This window comes from Lolium rigidum, chromosome 2, assembly GCF_022539505.1.
Source record: "Lolium rigidum isolate FL_2022 chromosome 2, APGP_CSIRO_Lrig_0.1, whole genome shotgun sequence".
NCBI classification, from domain to species: domain Eukaryota; kingdom Viridiplantae; phylum Streptophyta; class Magnoliopsida; order Poales; family Poaceae; genus Lolium; species Lolium rigidum.
The window spans coordinates 121,787,990-121,815,187 of record NC_061509.1 but is presented as its reverse complement, the minus strand read 5'-3'; the positions used below and the strand labels follow the sequence as shown (position 1 = coordinate 121,815,187).

General features: G+C 44.0%; 1 protein-coding gene across 1 annotated transcript; it reads left to right on the top strand.

Annotated features, from left to right (window-relative positions):
- Positions 1-16,443: 16,443 nt before the first annotated feature.
- Positions 16,444-25,040, top strand: LOC124692290 (RING finger protein 10-like). The gene is made up of 9 exons (XM_047225629.1): positions 16,444-16,701; positions 19,588-19,634; positions 19,746-20,945; positions 21,038-21,126; positions 21,989-22,091; positions 22,162-22,266; positions 23,133-23,256; positions 24,602-24,763; positions 24,861-25,040. Exons 1-9 carry the CDS (start codon positions 16,524-16,526, stop codon positions 25,028-25,030), a joined length of 2,178 nt encoding a protein of 725 aa, XP_047081585.1. The 5' UTR covers positions 16,444-16,523; the 3' UTR covers positions 25,031-25,040.
- Positions 25,041-27,198: the final 2,158 nt, after the last annotated feature.

The following is a 27,198-nucleotide window of genomic DNA, read 5'->3' as shown; positions in this document are numbered from 1 at the left end:
GGTTTTCAGGGATTTGGATCATGAACTACTAGACTTTCATTAAATGACATATACCTCACATGAACCAACTAAGCATGCTCACATGGATGAGTATATGTACAAAAATGAAAACAAATAGAGTTCATACCAGCCTCTCACCAGAGTCGAGTTGTCGTAGATCGTCATTATTGCCTTTCACTTGTGTGGCTTGAATAATATGAAATGAAAACCAAGCTCCAACCACCGGAGACCGTTGAACTCCATAATAAACTTTACAAAACCGAAGAAGAACAACAAATATTTTTGGTGTTTTCGAATTGGAAACAAGAACAAAAGAAAACAAGCAAACAAAGCAAAATCTTTTTGGATATTTGAATAGCAACCCGAATTAAAAACTAAGCAAACTAATACTAAATACTAAATAAATAAATAGAGAGAAACAACAAAAATATTTTTGGTCTTTTCGTGTTTTGGAAAACGAAATAAACAAGAAGCAACAAAAAGAAAGAAAGAAAATCGAAACATGGATATACAAAGTACCGACAAGATATGATATGTAAATGAGTGAGATGTCGATGTACCTCCCCCCAAGCTTAGGCTTTTGGCCTAAGTGAAGATCAACCCCAGCGAGGGTCAGGGTTCCACGCCGATGGATCATACATGGCATGGTCGTAATAAGATCCCTGTGCAGAAGAAGAGGATGAAGGTTCCACATGCCCAAAATACTGATGTGAAGAACTTGCTGCGTCGGATGACAAGTCGAGGGGATCCTCGGCCTCCTCCATGTCGTCCCCTGCGTGATGGATGCACCTCTCTATGTATGCATCAAGTTCATCTTCTGTGACCGACCAACTTTTCCACTCTCATCCGAGAAGCTTCTCCCTTGACAGATCATCTCGTATAGATTCAAGAGTTGCGGTGGCAGCCCCCCTAATCTTCTCACGTGATCCCCACTGTGGCACTTTAATAGCTGCACAAAAATCATCAAAGGGAAAGTTGATAGTTTTATTGTAGATTTTATATTGAACCATGGGGTTAGGTTGGGACCAATGGTATTCAAAATCCTGCACCACTGACATGGTTAGTTTTGCATATTGGTAAGGTTCACCAACAACAAAATCTTCTAACCCTGCATTAGAAATTAGATTTTGAACATCCTGAAAAATTCCCGCACTCTTCATGAAATCGGTGCATGGGTAGTAGGAGGGGAATACCCCCTCTTCACGGTGGACTCTCATAACTTCATGCACCTCCAATTCATGTTGGTTTAGTTGGTGTCTATTCCACTCCATTTTCGGAGAACAAATGCTCCAAATCTCAGCAGCAAAGATGGGCTGAGCAAGGAGATCGAAAATCTCGAGCAAGAACAGCAAGAAACTTGGGTTTGAACAATGGTGTTGTGTTTTCCCGTGGAAGAGAGTGGAGTGGTAGGTGGATGAGTGAGTGGGGGGGCAGGTGGGGTCCACACCACAGGGCGGCGTGCCCCCCATGATGGCCGCGCCAGCACATGGGGTGCAGCCCTGGGGTGCCCCACTGGTCAGCCCCAGGCACTCCCAGGTTGCAATTTAAAAAATAGGACGAGTGGTATAATTTTTGTAAATTTTTGAAAACTTCGAAAAATGCACATTTCTGGGTGTTAAAATAATTGTTTCAGGGCAGAAAAAGATTTTCAAAATTTTAAACAACTAAAGCATCTTGCAAAACAAGTAGTACTAAGAGAAAGTAAAACAAGTGTGGAGAAAGAAAGAAATGTTGTTTAGCTCTTCCATGCATTTAAAATGTACTTGTTAACAAGGTTGATCAAGTCTTGCCACCAAATAAATTTTACATGACATAAGAAGAAATAAACCTCAAATCAATCATGTTACCTTATATTGTATTGATATGGATCCAATCATAAAATATTTTGATATCCTTCTTTAGGCTCATATATAGGACAATCAATAACTCCCACTTTGATAGTTCTCAAATTAGAAATTGTATTAACTCCATATACTTTATCAATCTTCTTGGGAAAATAAACAGTATGCTCCTTGTCATCAACATTGAAAGTAACTTTTCCTTTATTGCAATCAATAATAGCCCCTGTAGTGTTAAGAAAAGGTCATCCAAGAATAATAGACATATTATCATCTTCAGGCATTTCCAACACAACAAAATCAGTTAATATTAAGCAATTATTAGCAACTTGAACAGGAACATCCTCACATATACCAACATGAACAGCAGTAGATTTATCAGCCATTTGCAAAGATATATCAGTTGGTATCAACTTATCTAAATAAAGTCTCTTGTAAAGAGAAAAAGGCATAACACTAACTCCTGCTCCCAAATCACATATAGCAGTTCTAACATAATTATTCTTGATGGAACAAGGGATAGTCGGTATACCAGGGTCTCCCAGCTTCTTTGGAACCTTTCCATTGAAAGAGTAGTTAGCAAGCATAGTGGAAATCTCCTCATTAGGAATTTTCCTTTTGTTAGAGACAATATCTTTCATATACTTTGAATAAGGAGGCAATTTAATAGCATCAGTCAAAGGGATTTGCAAGAACAAAGGTTTCATCCAATCACAAAATTTATTATAGTGTTCTTCCTCCTTTGATTTTAGTTTCTTAACAGGAAAAGACATTTGCTTTTGAACCCAAGGTTCTCTTTCATTACCATGTTTCTTAGCAATGAAATCTTCTTTAGTGTACTTTTTATTTTTAGCATGCTTTTTAGGTTCATCTTCAACCTCTTCTTTATCAGAAATATCATTCTTATCATTATCTTTATCATGTTCATTACCACTTTCAGTTTCAGCATCAGAAATAGAAATACTATTAGGATCATTAACAGGTTCAGAAGATTCTACAACAGTTTTTATGTTTCTTCTTCTTTTTCTTAGAAGGAGCACTAGTTTCTTTAGTTCGTTGAGAATCTTGTTCAACTCTTTTGGGATGCCCCTCAGGATATAGAGGATCCTGAGTAGAAACACCACCTCTAGTTGTTACTTCATAAGCATGTTTTTCTTTAGAAGTAATTTTTAACAAGTCATTTTGCACTTTAGTGAGTTGATCAATTTGAGTTTTAACCATATGAAAATGTTTCACAAGCATCTTAACATCATTGGAGGTTCTCTCCACAATATCATGCAATTTACTAATAGCTTGAGAATTTTCCATTAAATGATTCTCTACTCTCATATTAAAGTTATCTTGCTTAACAACATAATTATCAAATTCATCTAAAGATTGATCGGGAGGTTTTGAGTAAGGAATGTCTCCTTTATCAAAGCGTTGCAGAGAATGTACCTCAATTGTGGATGAAGGGGGAGTTATCTTACATAAATCTTCTATGGGAGGTAAATTCTTCACATCTTCAGATTTAATACCATTCTTGGCTTCCCTCATATCTTCATCATTTAATTCAATCATACCCCTCTTCTTCAATATTGGTGTTGGGGTTGGTTCAGGTGTAGTCCAATCATCATGATTTTGGCTTATTCTAGCCATTAATTCTTCAGACTTTCGTCCGGAGTTCTTTTCCTGAAAACACAAACCAGCACAACTATCCAGGTATGCCCTAGACTCAATGGTTAGTCCACTATAAAAGATATCAAGTAAGTCATGCTTTTCCAAATCATGTCCAGGCCAAGCTCTAAGAAGAGAGCAAAACCTTGTCCAAGCCTCAGGCAATTTCTCTCCATCTTCCTGGTCAAAACTATAAATTTTCTCGCAAAGCAATATGTTGAGCACTAGCAGGAAAATATTTTCGAAAGAAAACATCAAGCAAACCAATTGGACTATCAATAGAATCAGGAGGCAAACTATTATACCAAGTTTTAGCATCATCCTTTAATGAGAAAGGAAAAATTTTAGCAACAAAATAAGTACGCTTCTTGATATCATCAGAAAACAAGCTACTCAAAGTAGAAACATCATTCATGTGCTCTACAAAGACTTTCTTTTTCAAGTACCACAAAAAGGTGTTTTCTCAACAATAGATATATGAGATAAATCAAGAGAAAAATCATAATCCTTATCCTTAATGTTTATAGGAGATGTGGCAAATTTAGGATCAGGAGACAGTTTATATCTAACAACATGTTGTGCAAGAAGCTTTTTAATGTTACTTGCACCAGTAGTAGCATTACATTTATCAATAAAATTGTGGGGACCCCGGACTAGCTGTCCGAAATACCCTGTTATGTATACAGTTCACGTTCCCATGATCAGTGTGCCGTGAACACATAACCGAACTGATATCAAATTACATCATCCTTTACAAAACGGAATAAGAAAATTACAATAAGGTCACATGACCCATCTTTACAAGATAGCCTCGAAGGGCCTAATCTAATCATCGAGTAGCAGAATCACTTCAAGAGCAGAGAGCCCAAGTCATCCGCCTTAACCCTACAGGCAACCGACCGGGAAGATGTTCCTAGCTCGCATAGACGTCGTCAACTCCTTCTTCATCCGTCGAAGTCCTCCGTGTCCGGCCAAGTAAATAGCCAGGGACAAAGCCGTGAGTACATTTGAATTGTACTCGCAAACCATCACGAAGGTGATAACAATTCTAACTAAAGAAGACAAGAGAGGAAGAATAGTTTCTCTTGTGGATATAGCATGTGAAAGAGAATCAGTTTCTCTTGTGGATATAGCATGTGAAAGAGAATCAGATTCTTTGTGGATATAGCATGTGAAAGAGAATCAGTTTCTCTTGTGGATATAGCATCCCACATCTCAGTTGATGGGAACACTAAGGAAGTCCTATGACATCTCTATATCTTTGTTAAAGAAGAGTTCCTCTACATGAAACACTAGGAAGGGTCACCCACTTTTGTTTCATTTTCCTCGACCATCTCCACATGGTTGGCACAACATCTTTCCCGTACCCTTCCGGTACTTCCAACACATTCCCTTTCTTTGTAAAGTAATTTCTAAAACAAAACTCGACACAGCTCTGTAACGGCCATCCCAACTGTCCATGACCGTGGACGCGGCTATTCGAATAGTTTTAACTCTGCAGAGTGTGCACACTTTCCCCACAAGATCTGATAAATCCGCCGGGATCATCCCCGGTTCGTCATACGAAAGTATGCGAGTCTCGGATAATCGCCGAAGCCTTTCGCCCATTCAACTTAACACGAGGTCCTACCCTATGGAGTATGTACCTCCCCGGCACCGTGGCAGCTCACCTCCTCTTGAGCGTGGCTCCACCGCCAAGCCGTAGAGACCCATAGTGTCTTCCGGACGGGTCAGCCCCGAAGGCCTCCCGTTATACTATTGTCCCAACAATGACAACCCGAACTCGGGGGTAACCGTACCCTTGTATAGTTGTGCGGTGCCTCATGCTAAGAAGAACAAACGTCAAGCTAAGCCCCGTGCCCACGTTGGAGTAATGTGGTTGCGCGGGTTAGTTGTTCCGGGCGAATACAAAGAACCATGTGTCGTTTTTCTCAAAACCCAAGACACACACACATTCCTTTTCTCAATCATCTTTGACAAGATCCTTTTTGCCTTCATAAACCATACACTTGGGTAAGGTTATCTCACCCAAGGTTTTCATAAACATTTACAACAAGGTAAACCTTGAGGGGTTCCCAACCTAAAGTTTTATGTAAGAGCTAAGATACAATGATGGCACGATGCTAGCCATCATACCACTAAGTAGATGATAATTGAGGTGTCAAGGGGATCATACATACTTAGAATAAGCATGCATAGGGACAACATAAGTAGGATGATTCAACAAGGGTCATGATGTTAATCATCATACCACTAAGGAGATGATAAAATAGGTGGTCAAGGGGGCATACATGCTCAGGGTAAGCATGCATAGCAACAACAAGGGGATCAACATACTTGAGAGTAAGTATGCATAACATCAACAAGGGGTTCAACATACTTAAGAGAAAGTATGCATGGCATCAACAAGAGGTTCAACATACTTGGGAGTAAGTATGTATAGCATCAACAAGAGGGAATGATGCTAACCATCATACCTCTAAGGGGTGCAAGAAGGGTGTCAAGAGGTCGACACACACAAGATAAGTGGGCGTACCCATCACACTTAGAGGGTACACCGAGATCATGAAGATGACCATTATTTCCCTAAAGGGGATTGTAGGTGAGGTGTCAAAAAGAATCAACATGCTCGCGGTGAGCATGCTCTTATCAACATTAGTAGATGCAACACAAGATAGATCGAGAGACAAGAATAATAACAAGGTAACCACAATATGTGATTCAATATTCAGAGATCAAAAGATGGCTTGCCTTGGTTGGCTTATTTGTCCCTGGACTTCTTCCATTTCTCCAAATCCTTCCTCTTCAATTCCAACATCGCTCGAATCTAGCGTCGCAAAATAAAAGAACACACAACACACAATCAACACCATATTTCAACTTGCAAGAAAGGTTTCAAAAGCTACAAGTCTAAGTATGCAGGGGTACTTGTTTTGCAAGATTAAAACATAGGATGGCTGTTTTTAAGTAAAAGTGGTGGTTAGAGGGTTTAATACATAAAAAGGTTTTTGGTTCATCAAACCATGTGATACACAATTAACACAAAAAGTAACAAACTAGCATGAAAAAGGACTAACAATATTTTTCCTAGATGTCCAGTACAAAAAAAAGACTAACACAATTGGATTCATCCAAAAATATTAATCCTACAATTGTTAAAACTACAAACACTAAACATGATGCAGTGATCATGTTTAATGTACTAAAAATCGTACAAAAATCTTAAAAATACAAGGCCAGTGGCATTGGAAAGGTATTGTAATTTATGAACTAATGCAATTGGTTTCACTCGATTTGGGTTAGTAAAACTCGAGATAATCACAAAACAGTGCCACTAGTTTCTATCACAATTTAACAGCAATTTTAAAAAAAAAATCAAAAGAAAAGAAGAGGGCGGGAGATCACTGGGCTGTCCGGGGGTCTTGTTTTGGGCCGGCCCAGGAGGATCTCTGGGTGGAGGTAGGGGAAAGAGAAAAAAACGGAAAAGAAAGGGGAGAGAGGGCCCGGGCGGGGCCCGAGTGTGCATGGCCGACGTGGCCAAGAGGCCCATGCACGCATGCACGCTCGGGAGGCGTCGGGCTCGTCTCCCTCCCGCGACCACGCGTGCCGGCGGGCGGAAAAGAAACGGCAGGGCGGGCCTGGGACTTACCGGCGGCGGTCGTGGGCGTCGGCGGCGGCTCGGCGGGGTGGTGGCGACCTGGGGCGGTGCGGGGAGGGCTCGGCGGCTTCTTCTCCGTGCGCAGCAGCCTCCGCCCGAGAGCTTCGGCGTCGCAGCACCTCCCGGCAAGGCGACGACGGAGGCGGCTCCGGCGAACCTGGAGGGTAACGGAGGGGTGGGTTAGGTCGAGGAGGGCCTGGTGGCGCCGTGGAAAAGAAGGGGAGGAAGAAAAGGAGCCGAGGCGAGCGCGTTCTTCCCGCCAACTCGCGGTGCTCATGGCGGTGGCGACCATGTCGGCCTGCTGCAGCAAGGGTAGCGCCTCGCCGTGTTCCTACGGGGGCTTGGGGAGGTATAGAGGAGTAGTGGGGAGGGAGTGGAGTGCTGGGGGTGCCCTTTTATAGCCGGGCGGGGTGGCCTCGGTTGGGAACGCGGCGGTGGCGTGGTGATCACGTCCAAGGCGAGCTCGGGACCGGGCTGCTGTGGGGCAGCGCGGGCCTCGGGAGCATGCGCCTAGGAGATGGCGACGCCAGGGAATCATCATGGCGATATCTAAGGAGGTGGGGTGCTGGCCAGCTTGTTGACCGAGAACGGTGATCACCGGGTTGGCATGGTCGGGCAGAGGAGCTGGAGGCATTGGGACACGAGAGATGAGCATCTCATGACTCTAGGAATCCAGGGCTAGGTCCTAGACATGATTAGAGGTGCAGGGGTGCTGTCTTAGGGCGTTTGGTCAAGGTCTATGTCATTTAGGGCATTGGGAAGGGAAATGGTGAGGGGAAGAGGAAAAGTGGTGGAGTAGGGGTGTAGGGCCGGTGAGGGGAAGCTAGGTAGGGGTGCGGTTCGTGGTAGCTTATTGATGGGTCAAGATAGGAGAGAGAGGGAGAGATATTCCTACTAAAACCATGCATGCTATGGCCGGCCACTCTTTTAAGCAAAAAGGTTGGGTGCAAGGTGATGCCAAAATGGCCATGGTGTGGTGCTAGTGGTGGAGAGGTGATGATTTGGAGAGATTTAAAATAGTTTTGCAAAACTAGAGATGAGGTTGGGGATCAATGGGTCAAAAGGGACCAGATTTGTAAGGACTCAAAAACCTTCTTTTTTTTTCAAAGTGATAGTTGTAAAATATAGGTTGGAGAGGAGTGTTGGATGTAAAGAAGATGCCATGCCAAAAAGGGAATTTAATTAGTAAAGGTTTGGATCACCAAGAAGAGTATGGCCCTAATTGAAGGAATTTTATTTGAACTTGTATTTGAAAGAGGAAGATTTGAGTTAAGAAGAGGTTTTAGTTGCTAGAGTAATCCATGCATAGCTCCCTCATATTTAAAAAAATAAGAATAAAAAAAAGAAATAACTTGCATTAAGTGCCATAAACAAGCATTTTGTTAAAAGAAAATAAGAATCAAGTGAGATGGTTTTATAGATGCATTTTTGGGTTGGAAAGGGATGGTATGAGGTACCACCCACCTTTCCTAATTTATTTAGGAAAAAAAATGGAAAAGCTTTGCTAAAACTAGAAAATAGTCATATGGTCAAAATAGGGAAGAACCTTAATAGGATTTTTGGCAAGTAAAATGTTTTGGGAGAAGTGTTCTCAAGGGTAGATGATTACCACATTATGTAACAACCATGTACACACTTGGTTTATGGTGGAGATTTAAAATTGGAAGAAAGAAAAGCAAAGGTAAAAGAGGAAAATGGGATCTAGTGATGCAACATTGTAAAGGGTATAAGATCGAGTTGAATAAATGGGTTGCGAAGGTAGAATGGGACATGCAAGACATGGAAGTTGTAGAGGGTGTTGAATAGATGAGATCCATGCATTGAGGTCACTAATAACAGTTGTGGGTGCTTAGATATCAACTGCCAAAATTGGAACTTTTTACGCTCGCTAAAATGCATTTTCGGCTTGGCCTCAAAATAGACAAGGATAAATGAGTATAAGAGAGATTTGGTTCAGGGCAATGATATGGTTGAGAAGTGCTCATGATAAGGTAGTTTTAGGACCGAGATGCATTTCCTTAGATGGCAAGGGGTAGCTTAATCCAGGGGCTCCAAAATGGGACCCGATAACAGTTTTAGGACTTAGCCAAATTTGTGAGGTCCTAGGGTTTGTGACTAGGATAAGAGAGAAGGATGGATTAAGGGGTAGATGATCCCAAACTTTGAATTCAAGGATGGGTTGAGCAAGATTATACCACAAAGAGGGATTTTAAGTAGGCTCACTCATGTCGTCATGACTAGAGAGGGTTTGAGGTAAAGGAAAACCACTTTTCCTAAGCCACACATGGGTTTTATTAGGTGAGTTGTTGATTTTACCTCTACATGTGTTGTTCTTTGAGTTGGCTCAAAACAAAACTCATCAAGCAGATCAAGAAAATACATCTACCAACAGATCAAAGCAATTCATTAAAACAAACAGATCAAGGCAATTCATCTAATTAGTTTATAGAAAAAGTTTTTGTTCCCTCTAATTTTTGCACTAAGGATAACAAAACAAGGTTGCAAAAGCTGGGGTGTTACAAAAATCATCATCAAGTTCCACATAATCTTCATCAGGATCATCACTAGAGTGTTCAACAGACTCAGGTGAATTAACAGGTGTAACAATATTTTCATTAGGAATTTCAGTATTTTCAATTTGTCTAGACCTAGCAATTGTAGCATCTAGAAAAGGACCTAATGAACCATTATCATCAAGCACAGTAGAAGTATCATCAAAATTATCAGAGGAATTTTCAGATTCAGCAGAAGTACCAACACGTGAAGCTTGTGGTGGTGAAACAAGTTGACTTATCACGGATGGTGAATCAAGAGCAGCAGAGGTACTCAGAGTTGTACCTTTTCTTGTAGTGGATGGTAATATGGCGACTTTAGCATCGCGAGGTTTACCCATGATGGAGGATTTGCAGCGAACAATATCAATTCAGGTGAACTTGCAAATAAAGCTATGATCCTCGGTAACGGCGCCAGAAAATAGTCTTGATGACCCACAAGTATAGGGGATCACAACAGTCTTCGAGGGAAGTAAAACCCAATTTATTGATTCGACACAAGGGGAGCCAAAGAATATTTGTAAGCCTTAACAGCGGAGTTGTCAATTCAGCTGCACTCGCAAACGGACTTGCTCGCAATAGTTTATCAAGTAGCAACAGCTTTATAGCAAGTAGCGAGTAGTGAAATATAAGCAGCAGTGTAATAAAGACAGCAGTAGTGATTATAGTAAACAACAGGATTAAAAAACTGTAGGCATAGGGATGGATGAACGGGCGCTGCATGGATAAGATAACTCATGTAATTATCAAGACAAGGCATTTGCAGATAATAATAAAACAGTATCCAGGTACTAAATAACCATAGGCATGTGTTCCGTATATAGTCGCACGTGCTCACAATGAGAAACTTGCACAACATCTTTTGTCCTACCAGCTGGTGGCAGCCGGGCCTCTGGGGAAACTACTGGTAATTAAGGTACTCCTTTTAATAGAGTACCGGAGCAAAGCATTAACACTCCGTGAACACATGTGATCCTCATATCACAGCCTTCCCCTCCGGTTGTCCCAATTTCTGTCACTTTGGGGCCTCGGGTTCCGGACAGACAATATGTGTATACAACTTGCAGGTAAGATCATAAAACAATGAATATCATCATGAATCAATAACATGTTCAGATCTGAAATCATGGCACTCGGGCCCAAAGTGACAAGCATTAAGCATAACAAGTCGCAACAATATCATAAAAGTACCAACAACGGATACTAGGCACCATGCCCTAACAATCTTATGGCTATTACATGAACAATCTCATCCAATCCCTACCATCCCCTTCAGCCTACAACGGGGATTTACTCACACATGGATGGGGGAAACATGGATGGTCGATGGAGAGGCGTCGGTGGCGATCATGGCGATGATCTCCTCCAATTCCCCATCCCGGCAGGTGCCGTAACGGAGTTTCGATCCCGAAATAGGGTTTTTGATGGCGGCGGAGTTCTGGATGTCTTCTGGAAAATTGGTTGAACCCCCCGTGCGTTTTTAGGTCAAGGGCTTTAAGTAGTCCAGAGGGGAGCACCGGGGGCTGGCCGAGGTGGCGTCCCCATGTGGCGGCGCGGCCATGGGCCCACCATGCCGCCATGTGGTGTGCGCGCCTCGTGGCCCCCCTCCGTCACGTCTTCTGGCTCCGTGGGTCTTCTGTAAAAATAGGCCCATTGCAATTATTTCCGGGGATTTTCCTGAAAGTTGATTTTCTGCACAAAAATAAGACACCAAGGCAATTCTGCTGAAAACAGCGTTAGTCCGTGTTAGTTGTATCCAAAATACACAAATTAGAGGCAAAACAATAGCAAAAGTGTTCGGGAAAGTAGATACGTTTTGGACGTATCAACGTGTAACAACAAGGAATATCTAAAAAGTGTCAAAAACTTTTGCCGAACCGTATAGCTCTATCAAAAAGAACCTCACCATGGTGCCAGTAAACTTTTTACTTACAAACTTTCGTATTTTACCTAATCTTCAACAGGAAACTTGTTTCAAATTCATTTTGGCGTACAAGAAACAAATCCCACCTTGATTCGAGCACCACAGCCTCCACACGATGCCGATGCTGATATCTGTTGTCGTGGTGATACAACAGATGCCATGGGTAGGCTTAAGTTGGGGCCGGATGTACGCTTGAGGATCCGGGTGAGGGGAAGGTTAAGAGGGAGAAAGAGATAGAATTCAAGATTGTATTGATGAACTTGGCCTAGGGCCAGAGGTTGAAGACGTACGACTACAAGAGCTTCGCCTATCTGCTACCAACTGAATCCTCCGGCGCATGGGTGTGCCTCCTCTCCTTATATAGGGGAGAGGTGGCTTACAAGGGAAGAAACCCTAATGGCATCTTCAATGAGCCAAGCTACTTTATAAAGCTTCTTTGGCCTCAGTGACGCTGCTTCTGTCTTTAATCAGGGGCTGATGACCTCGTCCGGTATCTTTTACGTCATCTCCAGCTTTGGCGCCAGGGCTTCGATTAAAGCTGAAGTGCTTCACTCATCTTGTCCTTTGGTCCTTGAAGGAATCTTTGACTGGAATGCCGACATTCTACAGTTGAGCCTATGCCGGATCCCCGATATCTTTACCTCTGAGCTCCGACATCTTTGCCTTTGTACCTCAATCTCTTACGTTCCTCGTACTTCGGCATACCCCTCCTGGTATACCGGTTTGTACTAGCTTAACACAGATCATACTCAACTTAGAGCATCTGGATTAATCTTTAATCCGGTATACAAATGATTTATCAGGGCATACTTGCCATAGTCTTGGCCTACCGGGGGCCATCCCCCCGACATTAGTCCCCGAAGCTCGTGCAGTCCGGCTGATTTATCCGACGGACCACGCCAGGTTCTTATCCCGAGCGTACCGGATTAATCATTCCGGTTTCAAGTTAGACTTAGCCAGTGTGTTACCGAACCCACTCCGAACAACCGAGCTCATCAAAGCTTTCCCGGCTTCTTTTCGCCGGTTTCTTTGTCATTAAGCTCTCCTCGGCGAAGTCGAGAATAACTCGAATCCTGTGCCTGTCAGTGACATGCACACTGTAACTGGCGCCGCAGTGTCAGGGGTCAAATCCCTTGTCTCCCGCGCACATTTAATGTGCCGCACCTAATCCGTGTGGCCCTCCGTGTGGCAGTTTCCAAAGATGCGTGTACCTTGGTGCCACGTGACGGTCCATCGAGCGAAGGGACGTGGGCCGAGCGGTTTCCGGCCCACTAAACCTTCTCCCTATTTAAGGGCGACGGTTCCTCGTCGTACCCATCGCATTCCTCACTTCGCCATTTCCAACTTCTGAGCCCTCTGCCTCCAGAGCTTCCGTGCCGCCGTTCGCCGCCGAAGCTGTTCTTCCCGACGAACTTCTGCGGGGACTGCGCCGCGCACCTCAGGCTCTCGAGGTTCCTTGCTTCCTCCACCCTCTCTTCTTTCTGGCGCACACTGTCCCTCGAGATTCCGCACCGCCGCTCGTCGCCGAGGAAGTTCTCTCCAGCGAACTTCTGCTTCACGGTCGTGAGGAACCTCCGCCGCCCGATGCGCCTCGAGGTCCTCCCGTGTCGGCATTGAAGGTGAGACAACAGAGGAATTCTTCCAGTTGCCCCAACCACCGGCCGCATTAAAGCATGCAGAAGCGGAGGAAGGTTGAGGGTGCGCGAGCTGGCGGTCCACGTCCGCGACAACCGGCCGCAGGCGACGGAGGTGAAGGCGGCGGCGGTGAAACCAGATCACGATCTGTAGCTGGAGAAACGGCGGCCGTGGTGGGAGGGATTACCTGTGGCCTGAAACCAGGAGGGATCTGGGAGGGGTGGCGGGAGAAGGCTCGGGAGAGCGGCCGCGACAGCTTTGACGGTGGGCGGGGCAGCCGGAGCGGCCATTGCCGTGTAGGTCGCGGCTTGATTTTTTTTCATTTCGAATCATGACCTTGATGTTTCGGGGTTGGGTACTGTACATCGGTAGCGTTACTTTGGCTGGCCCACACGGTGACGAGCGTGCCGTCCAAACGATGAGAACTCAATAAATGCAACAGCTTTAATCTATTTAGTTAATATGAATTTGGTATTTATCTGCAAGGCGTATTGCTTATTATTAAGTTGAACCAGCGAACGCAAAAGTAACAGTTGGGAAAAAACAACGGGAATTTGTGATCCAGGATATTGTGTGGTTATGAAGTGTTAATGCTCTGTTCCGAGCTATTCAAAAGAATATAACTTAATTGCGTTGGCCCCGGTAAAATGGGCAGGCAGGACAAAATATGTTATGCAAATTCTCTTGTTAGTATGCATAATATATTCGGATCACACATCTACACACAACTAAATTAGATATAAATGCTACATTATTAGGATTACATTATATGATCAATATCATTCATACACCCCGCTATCACCTCATGGCTACGTTTTTAGCCACTGGTAAGTTACACATCACTATTTCCGGTTAAATCTAGAAATCTGCTGCTATTGTTTACTACTTGTTTTTACTACTTTGAATCAATAACTATAAATCACCACTTGGTTAGTGAGTTTATTGATATACATGTGTGGTTGAGAGTGACGTCTCAATTGCTAAAATCTTATTAATATTCATGTGTTCTCCTTAAATCGAACTATAAATTTGGGTAATACTTCCATCGAAGAATTCAACGATCCCCTATACTTGTGGGCATCAGATGCGTATCCTCCACCCAGACCATATCATTTCCATATAAATAACTATTTTTAAAATGAAAGGATTTACTCTCTCTTAGTAGTCTAGGTCATCTAAAAAGGTAATAAATACAGGAAAATGCTATTTATCATTCGGGGGATCACTCCATCCTCCGCCTTCACCGTGCGCCACACATCCGCATGGGCCGACTCGCTTTCATATCTCTTTTCCTGTCTCACCCTGATGTGGGCATTACCCTTCGGGTAACCAATGTTATGCTACCTCCTACGGTCCAACCAGGGGTCCATGAAGATCATTTACCGACCAAGGTGGGCCGATACGTCGGTTCCAAAGAAGGATTCTTGATGAAGAAGGCATGAAGACGATGGACAAGGAAAGTTTAGACATAGAACTCTTTGTAAACTAGTCGAACCCGGACAAAACTCTCGAGACCTGGCTTGCAATATAAGGGCCAGGAGAGGGTCTGCCGAGGGACACACACAATCACCACAGTCAGATTCACCGCAAGTCTAGAGCTAGGTCATTAGAAATCTTAGCTACTCGACGAGATCTTAGACATAGCCTTCGGCTACCCCATTGTAAACCTGATAATTTCGATAATCAAGATCAGACAAGCAGGAAGTAAGGGCCCTGTCTGTTTGGTATCCGATGTCTCGTGTCAGCCTGCAGGATTCCGTCAACTCTAAGCCCCAAAAGGTGGGCATTGCCGAGGAGCACCCTCGTCACACCCTCTTCACTGTTCTTCTCCATCGGAAGTCTCCCCAGTTCCCCATCCACTCCTTTCCTATTCAATCCCAAGCGGAGGTCGCGCCACTGCTAAGCTGTGGTTCCCCGCGGCTCATCGCATCAACCTGCCACCACCGTCCGTCCGCACGTGCGGCGGACAAAAGTTGTCAGAATCGTGATTCCGAATCAGAGCGGAACCTCTATGGTAGGATCGCAAATAGTAGGATCTTAACTTTTGGAATTGTAAAATCTTAGATTCCACCTAGTAGAATCGTGCAATCGTTCCACTTAATTTGGTTCATAAAGTCGTAGAATCACGATTTTGACAACTATGAGCGCCCCCCACAGAGAGCTCTCCCTTAGCCTGCTACTACGCCTGCCTACAACCCCGAGTTCCCCATCCTTGGCCTCTGCTACAATATAGAGCACACTACATTGTCGGCCCGCGCTGCTATGATGGGCCACTGTCGATGCTGAGATAGGCCGTCGCCGATGCTACGACCGGCCGGTGATGTTACGTCCGGTCGGCGACACTACTATAACAGCCCGCCACTGATGCTGCAAGCTATACTGCTGGTGCTACAAGCGCCATGAGCCGATGCTACAACTGTCTGCTGTTGATGCTACGAATAGTCGTCGTCGTTTCTAGAATCCCTATTCACATTGCTGCAAGCGGCTCCGTCGCCGATGCAACAGGCGTACTATGAGTGCTAGAAGCGGCGGTCGCCGATGCTACAAGCCCTACTTGCGAGTGCTTCAGTATGTGGCGTTAGAGTTTGTCTTCTTTGGCGATGACCGTGTCTCATTCGAAACCATGGGGGCATGGTATGGGATGACTATGCTGCAAAGAAGGTTCCCGTCGGCGGGGTTCACGGACGAGTTCCACCGTCCAGGTTGGGAGGAACAATGAGGGTGAGGGACTAGCTGCCACAAGCGGCCACCGAAGTCTGGGATGGCGGAGGGGCCTATGAATTTTGCGGGGATGGAGTGGGCCTGGAAATTTCGATGGGATGCAACGCTAGGAAGGATGAATCTTTTTCAGCGGTGGTGGTGGAGGGCGACGCGAGCGATTCCATCAGACGGTCCGGACAGGTTGGATTGAACGGCGTGCGGGGAGAGGGTCGTGTGTTTCAATCTCCCAGCGACGCTTACTATTCGTCATAAATATAAGTGGTACAATGCATTATCTCTTACCAAATAATGCAAATTAATACATTTTAGTAAATTGTTTTGCTAAGAGATTGTTAGTTAAGAGAAGACAACGTTCACATGGGGGTGCATACATGTCTTGGGCCGAGGCTCACCTATCACTATGAGACGCACATCCGCGTGTCCGGCGCACGTGAGCTCCGCTCCACCGTATAAAGCGGCCTCTTTCCCCAACCCCGCGTTACCGCCGTCTCCCCCTCGCCGCCGACCAAACGCACCCCAACGAGCTCCCGCGCGGGTTCATGTCCATCTCCCCTACCGAATCCACCAGAGGATCCCACCCGCTCGCGCCGCGCTCTTCCAATCCTAGCCCTCGTCATGGCACCGCCCCTCGCCGCGGCCGTCGCTCCTCCCCTCGGGTCTCCGTCTCGCCGCCCTCCGCCGCCGCGCTCGGTACCGGAGATACTGGCTCAAGCTCCGGTGAGTTTCTCTTGGGCTTGCTCGCTCGCTCGCTCGTTCCCTTGCTTGCCGTACGTCGATTGTGCGATCGTATTGATTCGGGTAGATCTGGATTGGGTAAGTTTGCTGGGGTCGAGTGGCTGCTGCTGGGCAGCGCTTAGGTATTACTACTTTCTGCAGGAATAACATCATGCTTCGGGCGAAAGGTGTAAGCTATGGACTCTGTTTTTTTAAAGGATATTAACATGTCCATCTTCTTCACATAGAACCCCCTCCATCCCCAACACACACGCTCACACACAATATGCTTCTCCTCGAGCAAAAGACTGCAATTTGGAAACTTTTTTGATGTAACCATATATTTCATTAGACAATCTGTTTACAGAGATTACACATACGGTCACCACACAAGACAAACATTTGCATCAAGCAACTTTGCACAAGAAAACTCACAAGAAGTAAAACTATAAGTTCACCCTTGGAGAAACTTGTGCCTCGCCGAAACATCGTCCATCTTCCGTCACTGCCACCATGGTAGCGCTGGAAAAAGAGGCGAACAACCACCACACCTAGATCTGGGAGAGCACCATCGCATTCAATGATGCTTTTTGAGCCGATGAACCGGGTCGTCGCATAGGACGAGCCCGAGACTTTGTGGCACGTCGGCCGGGGATCTTCCCCGTGATCACCAGATCCCAACACCGTCATCTTCTCCAGACTTAGTCGAAGAAGACAAACGTTGCCGCCTGCCGTCATCCTCACACCCAACTGCAAGACGCTAGACATAACTGCAGCAGCCAACGCAACCGTCACCCGCGAGAGTGCCGAACGCCAACCGCCAGACACAAATCTCACCAGATCCGAAGACCGGCGAGAAGACCAGGCCACCTGCCCTCCAACGTCACCGATTAGAGCGACGCCGAGATGGAGAAAGAGCAGAGGCAAATTATTCCGACGCGACGCAATCTTCTCCATAGAACAGCGCCCCAAGAAAATACTTGCCAACCCTAACTACTTGCCGGAGCCGATACTCCGGGGTCCCCACCCCCTCCCGTCGCCGGAACGGCCGACGGAGGAGGCAGGGACCGGCGGCTGGCCGGTGTAGTTTCCGGCAGAGATCGCCCCGTTCTCTTTCGTGGGAGCGGTTCTCTTTCGTGGGAGCGGTTAGCATATTGAACATTTGGTTTCATATGAACATTACACTACTTAGAGTAGAAAAACATATCGTGATATGGACCACTCTGTGCACCGAATGCACCCCAGGCTTTGGGCGGTTAGATGGACAAACAATTTACAAGATTCAGGCACAATTCGTGTTGCGGGCATATTTTACAGAAGAATCTTTTATTTCATCAAAATCAGCCCATGGTCAAGTTTATACTGTGGTTTCATTAAGGTTTGAATTTTAATTTTGGGATAACGCACCATATTCATTTTCGATGTTGTCACAGAGATTTAATAGAGGTTTTAATCAGGTTTGAATTATTCATTATGCAATTCTTCTTCGTCGCGGCTGAAGTGAGGTTTGACGTCTTAGTAGACATTTAAGAAAAGTTCCAGACAGCTTAAGATTAGGTTTTACAGAAACTGCGATAAAACTTAAGCCGCTATAAAACCTCACTGAAGCCTTTATGAAACCTCTATGAAATCATGAAAACACTGTAGACATGGTGCAACACACATCAAATTTTGTAACTGTTTCTTGAATGTACAGCCAAGTTTCAAGACAGGTTTTTTAAAATTTCGAAAAAACATAGTAGCTTGGTTCCAATGAATAAGGCGTATAAATTTAGTCAAAATTCAAACATTACTTAGTTTGACCAACTCTATGGAAGAAAATATCAACGTCTACAATTTTAAATAAGTATATTATGAAAATACGTTTTATAATATTGATATTGAATTGGTATCGTAAATGTTCATATTTTGAATCGCATGACCAAATATATAGAAGAAAATAGCAACATCTACAATGTTAAATTGACACATTGGTCAAATTTAGATGTCGTTGACATTTTACAAAATTTATACGCCTTATTCATTGGAATTGAGTGAGTATTCAACATTGGTCTGGATCCAAAGATCTCGTCAAAACAAAGACAATGGTGAAAACAGATCATGAATTGGACATGCGATTCAATATATGTGACCCTTTTTGTGTTTTGACAAAGAATTAAATGCATATATTTGCTGATGGGAGAGGGATAGGTGGTCTACGGGTGCAAGTGTGCTAGCAACCTTCCACGCAGATCATGCCCCTCAGTTTCCTATCTAACGGCCCAAAAGCATGCGACGCATTCAGTTCACAAATTGCTGTGTTTTACAGGATACTTAGACTAAATATTGTAAATTAATATTTCCTGATGAAGCCAGATAGATACTATTCTACCCAGCTTGGTTTGGTCTTCCATTTTCTTGGTCAACGTGTTCTGTGTGAGCACTTAGTTTCCTTGCCTTATTGAGGTCTTACATTTGATCACGTTGACCGTTTCTTATGTCTTGTACTCCCTTTGTTCCAAATTAGTTGAAGTTGTAGCTCTGTCCTAAGTCAAACTTCTTTAAGTTTGACCAAATGTACAGGAAATGTGCTAAAATGTTACCCACAACATCGAATATATGTAGTACGAAAATACACTTTATGATGAAACTAATTTGGTGCTGTGGATGTTTATATTTTCCCTATAGACTTAAAAAAGGTTGACTTAGGACAAAGCTATATTTTCAGTTAATTTGGAATGGAGGGAGTATCGGCATATGTCATATGCTAATTGATAATTATCTGCTTTACTCACATAGGTTGTCTACATGACATGTGCCCTACTGTTGTCTTTCTTTCATGACATGCCTCACCAATCTATAAACCTTTCACTCCAGAGTAATTTTAACAATGGGATTCATATTTTGCAGACTCAGTTGGTTCAGTTATTGGACAATCTATTGATCCTTCCCAAAAGGTGAAGTGTTTGAATGATATGAGTGTTTTATTGAAATTTGTTTGTTTTTCAGCTTGTGTAGAAACATTTTTTCTGTTCTCGTCATATCCATGACAAAGAAATCAATCCCAGGTAGTTGGATTTAGAATATCTGGTGAAGAGAATGATCCATGTACCCAAGAGGATGACAATGTTTCGGAATGCCAGTCTTCTGGACAGGGGAGTTCGGGTCGACTTGAGTTGGTGGGCTCTCACCATAATTCTAATGAACTTCAGGGTAATGGAGCTCTGATGGCCTCTAGAAAGAATCAAGCTGTGAATGCCAATTATCTTCTGAATTTCCAGTATGATCCTATTTCTCGACCACAGCCTCGTGGCCCTAGAATATATCCCTCGAGAAGGCAAAGGAAGATTAAACCTTACAACAAGGACTTGTTCCTACAAGCAAATTTCAAGTTTGTTGTGTTGGATACTGGAAATTGTCAAATTGATTCAATGGATCCTGATAAGATGCTCCAGTGGGAAGACATAATCTGTGTAAGATACTGTAGCCCTTCCGAGGTGCGATGTCCCATTTGCTTGGAAAGCCCATTGTGCCCGCAGATTACATCATGTGGTCATATATATTGCTTTCCATGCATTTTGCGTTATTTATTAATGGGTAAAGAGGATTACAGAGGTGAATGCTGGAAGAAGTGTCCACTGTGTTTCATGATGATATCAGTGAAGGAGTTGAATACCATCTTTGTTACTCAACTTCAGCATTTCCATATTGGTGACAGTGCGACCTTCACTCTTCTGGGGCGGTCAAAAAATTCACTCACTCCTTTTATTAGGAATCTGTCTAGTGAATATTCTTCTCTAGATGAAGATCCCACTGATGTTTTCTCCAAGTTTATTTTGACATCTGATGTTGAGCTCACTGTTAGAGAGGCAAAATCAGATCTCAGTAATTGGTTGCACAGGGCTGACCTAGGCCTTGTTGATGACTTGGAGAATCTTCCATATGTTTCTGCTGCTTTGGAGCAACTCGAAGAAAGGATGAAATACTGGTCTGAGTACAGAAACCAAAGTAGCAGCCCCCCTATAAAGGATAGCTTCTCATCTGTGTCTAGTAGCAAAACGAAGAACTATGATAGTCTGAAAACTTCGCGGCTGAACAGTGGGCAGAAGCTCTCCCCTGTTTCAGATGGAGATATTATCGCTGGTATTTCAGGGCTTTCTGTTGCACCCCGATCTAATATCACCAATAAGGGAGTGCCACCCAAAATGGAAGAGAGACGTGCTGCCACCATTGAGTCGAATGAACAAGATTCATACACATTTTACCAGGTTTGTGTCATATCTGAGACTCTGGTGATGACTCTCCCAGTGCTCAAGGTTTGGTGTTTTCACAAAGATTGATGTTCAAAATCTTGTTACAGGTGTTTGATGGACAACACCTAATTCTTCATCCGCTGAACATGAAATGCCTTCTAAACCATTTTGGGTGCTCTGCTATGCTTCCACCAAGGTAATGCTGGTTACTAGTTTTTTCTTTTTCTTATTTCCTAAAGCCTGGAATCCCAGATGTTGTCATTATTTTATCATTCTTGTGCAATATAGGAAATGTGCCTGTGCGTTGCAACGGCTACATAATTAATAGATGAATACATGCTCATAACTCTCGACAGGTTTTTTTTTAAACCATTCGAAATGTTAGATTTCACTTTACATCTATTTTCTTTTGTTCCACATTAATTTACTTAAGTTAAAAAGAGAAAAATTTGGCACTTTCACAAACAGAACTAAACCAAATGAATCCAATTAATGTGGACGCGAAATAAATAAAAAATATAGACCATGACAAAGCTCTTGATGATGCCGAAGCAAACGAAGACATGACCTAGACCTTAGACAGACTACATCACTCCTTATGAAATCTTACAAACATTTGGTTTCCAATATCTTCTGCAATCAACCAGTTGTTGGATCATTATTTTCACTCTTTGCAAAGATAAAAAATACATTCTATTATATTGTGTATCATATGGAGGCTAAAATAGTAAAATCATAGAGTTTTGAACAAATAAGAAAAATGAATTACCTCAGATAACTATCTTTGGTCAAAGTTTGTGAAAGTTATATGCTAAAATAGTAAAATCATAGTGAGGAAGTGATAGTAGAATGAATGCTTGATGTTTGTGAAAGTTATATGCTATCTTTGGTCAAATAAAAAAGAGTGTTACTTTGTATGGTTTATTGTTTTGTCTGTATGTGGACGAAATTATTTTTTTATGTTTATAAGATACGAGATTCAGGTTGGAGTGTGTTTTTATGTGGGATCTGAATGTTGCTATGTCATGCTAATGTTATTGGTCAACCTACTTGCACAGAGTGACTGGAAAAATCTTGGAGTTGGAAACTATAACACAGTCTGAGGCTACAAGAAAACGATATCGCTTCTTAAGCCATTTCTCATTAACAACAACATTCCAGGTAAATTTGATGCGCGAATCTAGTTTTGCTTTTGATCCTATTCTCATGTTTGGTAATATAAACTATGCAGTTCTGTGAAATTGACCTGAGTGATATGCTACCTCCGATCTCATTGGCTCCATTCATGGATGAAATCAAAAAGCGCGAGAAACAGAGAAAGCAAACTGCCAAGAAGGTCTGATCTATTGCTTCGTACATATTACTTGATGTGCGTGTTTTTTTAACCATCTTGTGACAATCTAAAACTTTGGACAAATGAGTTTTTTATGCAGCATTTGGGCTTATAGATATTTTGGGGAGTCACCAAGCACACTGTAGCAGTGTTAGATGTTTTTGGATCTGGACTTCTATAGCTTGCAATTTGGGCCTATGCCTGGGATATCCCACCTGGTTTTCAGTCTCTTTGAATAATATAGGTGTCTTGTCGAGAAATAGAAGAAAAAAAAGAGACAACCACAGTTAGTAAGTAGACAACATTAATATAATGGGGATATCAAATACTCCTTAAATTTAAACTGGTAAAAGTTGTCACCTTGTTGTGCAGTACAGACCCAGTTGGTAGCTAGCCATTTCTGTTAAATTAGTTTCTAAAGCAATTAGGGTGTATCCAAGAGTAAAATGCGATGCTTGTCACATTAGCAGTGCTGGCTACTATCTATGGAAGGTTTGTTTTTGCCTTGTGTACACCTAATGGTCTTCTGCGCATACATCTCCTTTTGCATTGTTGAGGGATGTTGTGCTGCTAAAAATTGGTTTTTGACTTCTGTAATGCCACGTAACTATTACTCCCTCTGTTCCATATTAGTTGTCGCGGATTTACTGCAAGTTCGTACTAAATTAGTGACAACTAATATGGAACGGAGGGAGTAGTTATCTTTGCAATGTCATGTACAAATAGTTCCTCATGCTTATTGTTTTGAAAACTTCAAACACATATCCCCAAAATCCTGGGCCTGATACTGCTTAGATGGAAAATAATATGATTATGTTTGAATTAAAATTTAGACGTCTCATACGAAGCACATTCTTACTGTTTTGTAGGAAGAAAGCGACAGGGTTAAGGCAGAAGTAGCTGCTGCTGTGCAGGCATCTGCTATGCGTTTTGAACATACAAATTTTTCTCAGAGTCACAACGATGTTATGTTCTCTCTGGATGACTTTGAAGGTAAATCTGCATTTTTTTGTGTATGCCCTGTGTTTTGCATTTCGATGCATTGATAGGAAAAGAGTGTTTACAAATTTAGAAGCTCTAGACGAGCTAACACTCCACCATAAAACTCAACTAGACCTAAGCTGCGGTGGGGATCAAGGCACTTAAGCCAATCGCGCCTGACAAAGCCCAAGATCGAGCCTTGGATTGAATCGTGTCGAGGAGACTAGTGGAGTCGGAGCTTGCGTTGCTGAAGATGACCATGTTCGGGTGCTTCCAGATCCACCATGCCGTCAGCATAGGAAGCGACGAGGTTCCCTTCCGCAGGGGTAGATCAGATAGCCGTCACCACCACTCTACGAAGTCATCCTCCTCATCTGGAGGTCCAGCCGTGGATTGAATCTAGGATAACACCTCATACCAGAGATCGTGCTACAGAATGGGCAGTCCGTGAGAAGGTTCCTCATGCTCTCCTCCGACTGGTTGCACAGCGGGCAGCGTAGTGGGGGGGGGGGGGGTTGGAGACCCCTTCTCGCTAGCCTCTCACCCGTCCAGCAGCGATCTTGGCATGCAAGCCAGATGAAGAACTTTACCCTCAGCGGGGCCCAGGAGTCCCAGTTAAGCTCCCAAGATCGAAACTACCGATCTTTGAAAAAGGAGCTCGTAGGAAGATTTGGAGCAAGATTTGGAGGAATACTGCACATCTGTCGTCTCCAGCGCCAAAGCGTAGCATCTGCCCTTACCGAGAGCTGCATGTCCCGCACCATGATCGAGAGCTGCATGTATTGCCAGAGGGCTCGCGAGGTCAGCGCGCCCTGAATATCTGGAAATCCAACGGTGCTCGATAAGTACCCCTCTCACCGTGCGGCGTTTCCTAGCGCGCTCTGGGATTGGCGCTATCTCCCTGATGGCTTTGTAATGCAGCCATCTATCCAACTAGAAGAGAGCCATGCTCCAATTGCCGATCACCACCTTTGTGGAGGCGTGGAACACGTCCTGCTCAACCTTCGAGAAATGCATATCAATTCCGCTCCAAGGATGCAGTGGATCTGTATGCATCCTCCATATCCAACGTGTCCAAAGGCTGATAGCCGTGCGAGCGATCCGGGATTCCCAGGCCTCCATAACTCAATGGCTGGCACACCCTTGCCGAGTTGACATGGCACCATGGATTACTTTAGTTTGGAGACGACAAAAGTTTCTTACTACTAGATACAGTATATTCTACTCCTACGTCTTTGGTATATTCTAACATTTCATTATTTTTCCATATTTGTAATTCTTCGTGGATGCCTTATTTTGTTATTTAGAACATATGCCTTGTGCTTGATAATGATACCTTACTATTTACACACTGAAGCTCTGGGAAATATTGCTGGACCATCAACTAGTCCACCAGCCAATGAAAGAAAACTTTTCTCGGATGTTACGCGGCTTGGTTTTGCGTCTGCACAAGACTCGCCTCCTCTAAGAGCTGAAACTGGGGACACGGCTGGCAAAAATGAAAGCGCAAGGGACCAAGGTACGGCTCACCATATCCGGTATTCTACATGTGCCATACTATGAGTATGATGTGTACTAATAAGATCCTCACATAAACTGTGTTGCTGCTTGTGCAGGGCCGGCAGCAACGTCCTCCTTGTCCTTTGCCAGCATCCTATCCTCTGCCGGAGCTGCCGGAGCTGCTGCTGACAACAGCATGGAGATGCCTAAGCCAAATGCAGTCGGGAAGAAAGGCAAGAAGCCCACAAGGGTTCTCTTGTCGACTGGCGGTGGCCGCCGATACTAGAGGAAAAGACTACACTTGAACATTTGGTTGTTTCCGTTGTATAGTACTCCCTCCGTTCTTTTTTAATTGACTCGGATTTAGTACAAGTTTGTATTAAATCCGAGTCAATTAAAAAGGAACGGAGGGAGTACGAGCTGGATTGTTCCTAATGCGTGAGGTGAGCATGGCAGCGAACAGTGTTATACTGATGCGAGATGGCAGAAGCCCGATATGGATGGGAAATAGTAAGTTGTACCAGCAGAATGGAGCATGTAATCATAAATATGAGAATGCTTACATCTCTATAGTTTTACAGCTTTTATTGCGTGATACATAAAATTGTCAAAAAAAAATAGTATTGTATGTAGTCCAATTGCCGACCCCTGGTATTTTCATAGCTGTTATACTTTATGTTCACAAAGAGGAAGATGCTACACGTGCACGTCATTGCGTGGACGTGGTAGCCTGGTAGGTGACGGTCAAGATCAGTTGGTGCGTGACGGCTCAAACCTTGGTAACGAACTTGGAATCCTCTAAGGGCATGTACAACAGTGTCTACTCAGCTGTCTGTAAGTTGGGCCACGTAGGAACATAGATGACGTGTGAGAAAGAGAGGAGGAAAAACCGTCAAGTCCGTCTGCAAAGATACAGACGGTCTGTTCCCGCACAAATCGCTCCCTATCGTCGACCTTTTTTCCCATTGTATCAACTTCGTCGCTTGTCGTGGCCGGGTTTGTGACCGGTAGATCCCGTCTTCTTCTCCCCTACGACGCCTACATCCATCCAACCAATCGTCGTAGGTCCCGGAGAGCGCCGCAGCCTCGTCGTACTCCGGCACCGTGACTGGCACTGGCTCCCGAGACCGCGTCCTGTGGCTTGTAGCCGACGAACACGTCCTCCTCAAGGACGGGGAGCTGTAGGCCACAGTCCGCTAATCGATTCCACATCGAGCTTCTTCTGATCGGCTGTTCGATCGATGTACAATGGTGGCTAGCTAGATTGGTATACAGATCTGATTGATTTTCCGTTACTGGAAGTTGCAAAATCCTTTTGCTCCCTGATTTTTAGGGAGCTACAGATAGTAAAAAGGCAGACCATTGTAAAAACTGTCTTTACCGCTGTCTATAGTTGACGTGGAGGATTTTACAGACAGCAGGGTGTCTAAACGAATGTACATGCCCTAACGTGCTAATTCTCTGCAGTTTCCTGATTTTCGGTCGCTGATAGCTGGAAAACTCTAGAAAAAGGCCGACCTTCGCGAAGGGAAGACAACTCGCTCCGCGCACAACAAGTGGCGCGTTGTTGTGCCAGAAAATCTCTGGGAAGTGGTCTCCCTGCTCGCCACGTGTCGCAAGGAGAAGCAAAGTGGGGATGAGGGAGGAGAGAGAAGGCAGAGGGGCTGCGTTATTCCCTTTATTTTCTAGATTCGTTTTTTCAAAATGAAATATCTCGAGAACCGTAAGTTTAAATTACGAACCGTTTCCACTTCTGAGATCCTCGCGTCGAGATCTTCAAAACTAGATCCCATATTGATAGGTTTCGAGATACTTTTTTCCGTACTTCCAATACTAATAAGGTTGTAATTGTGTTATGTACCTAACTGTACTCGTGTTTCAACTGATAAGTACTTCTGTTTTTAGTGTATTTGGTGCAGTTTTCCCTTTACTCGGTAACTGTACTTACTCGTGTGCGCTACTGTACCTGTGTTTTTGTACTAGTACTTCCTCGTGTGTGACCGTATCTGCACCTCGCTCGTGTACGCGACCGTACTTACTCGTGTGCGCTCATCGTACCTGTCTCGTCTGCGCGTGTGTACCTGTACTCGCTCGTCTACGCGGTTGTATTTACTCGTGTGCGCGGCTGTACCTGCTCGTGTGCGTAATTGTACCTGCTTTGTGTGTGTGACTGTACTTGTACTCGCACGTGTGTTCAACTGTACTTGTGTGTTATACGTAACTGTGCTTGTGTGTTGTACGTAATTGTACTCGTGCGTTGTACGTAATTGTAATCGCATATTCACTAAATTGTACTCGTCTTGGATAACTCGTGATATGTATATGATTTATACTAAGTTGTAACAACATTTGTCAAACAGATTTAAGAACTATAGTGGATCGGTACTTGCATTTGCATGCGCTGAGCTCCAACGCGCACGCGTACAGAAGTAAATGAGCTAGCTCCCGCGCGCG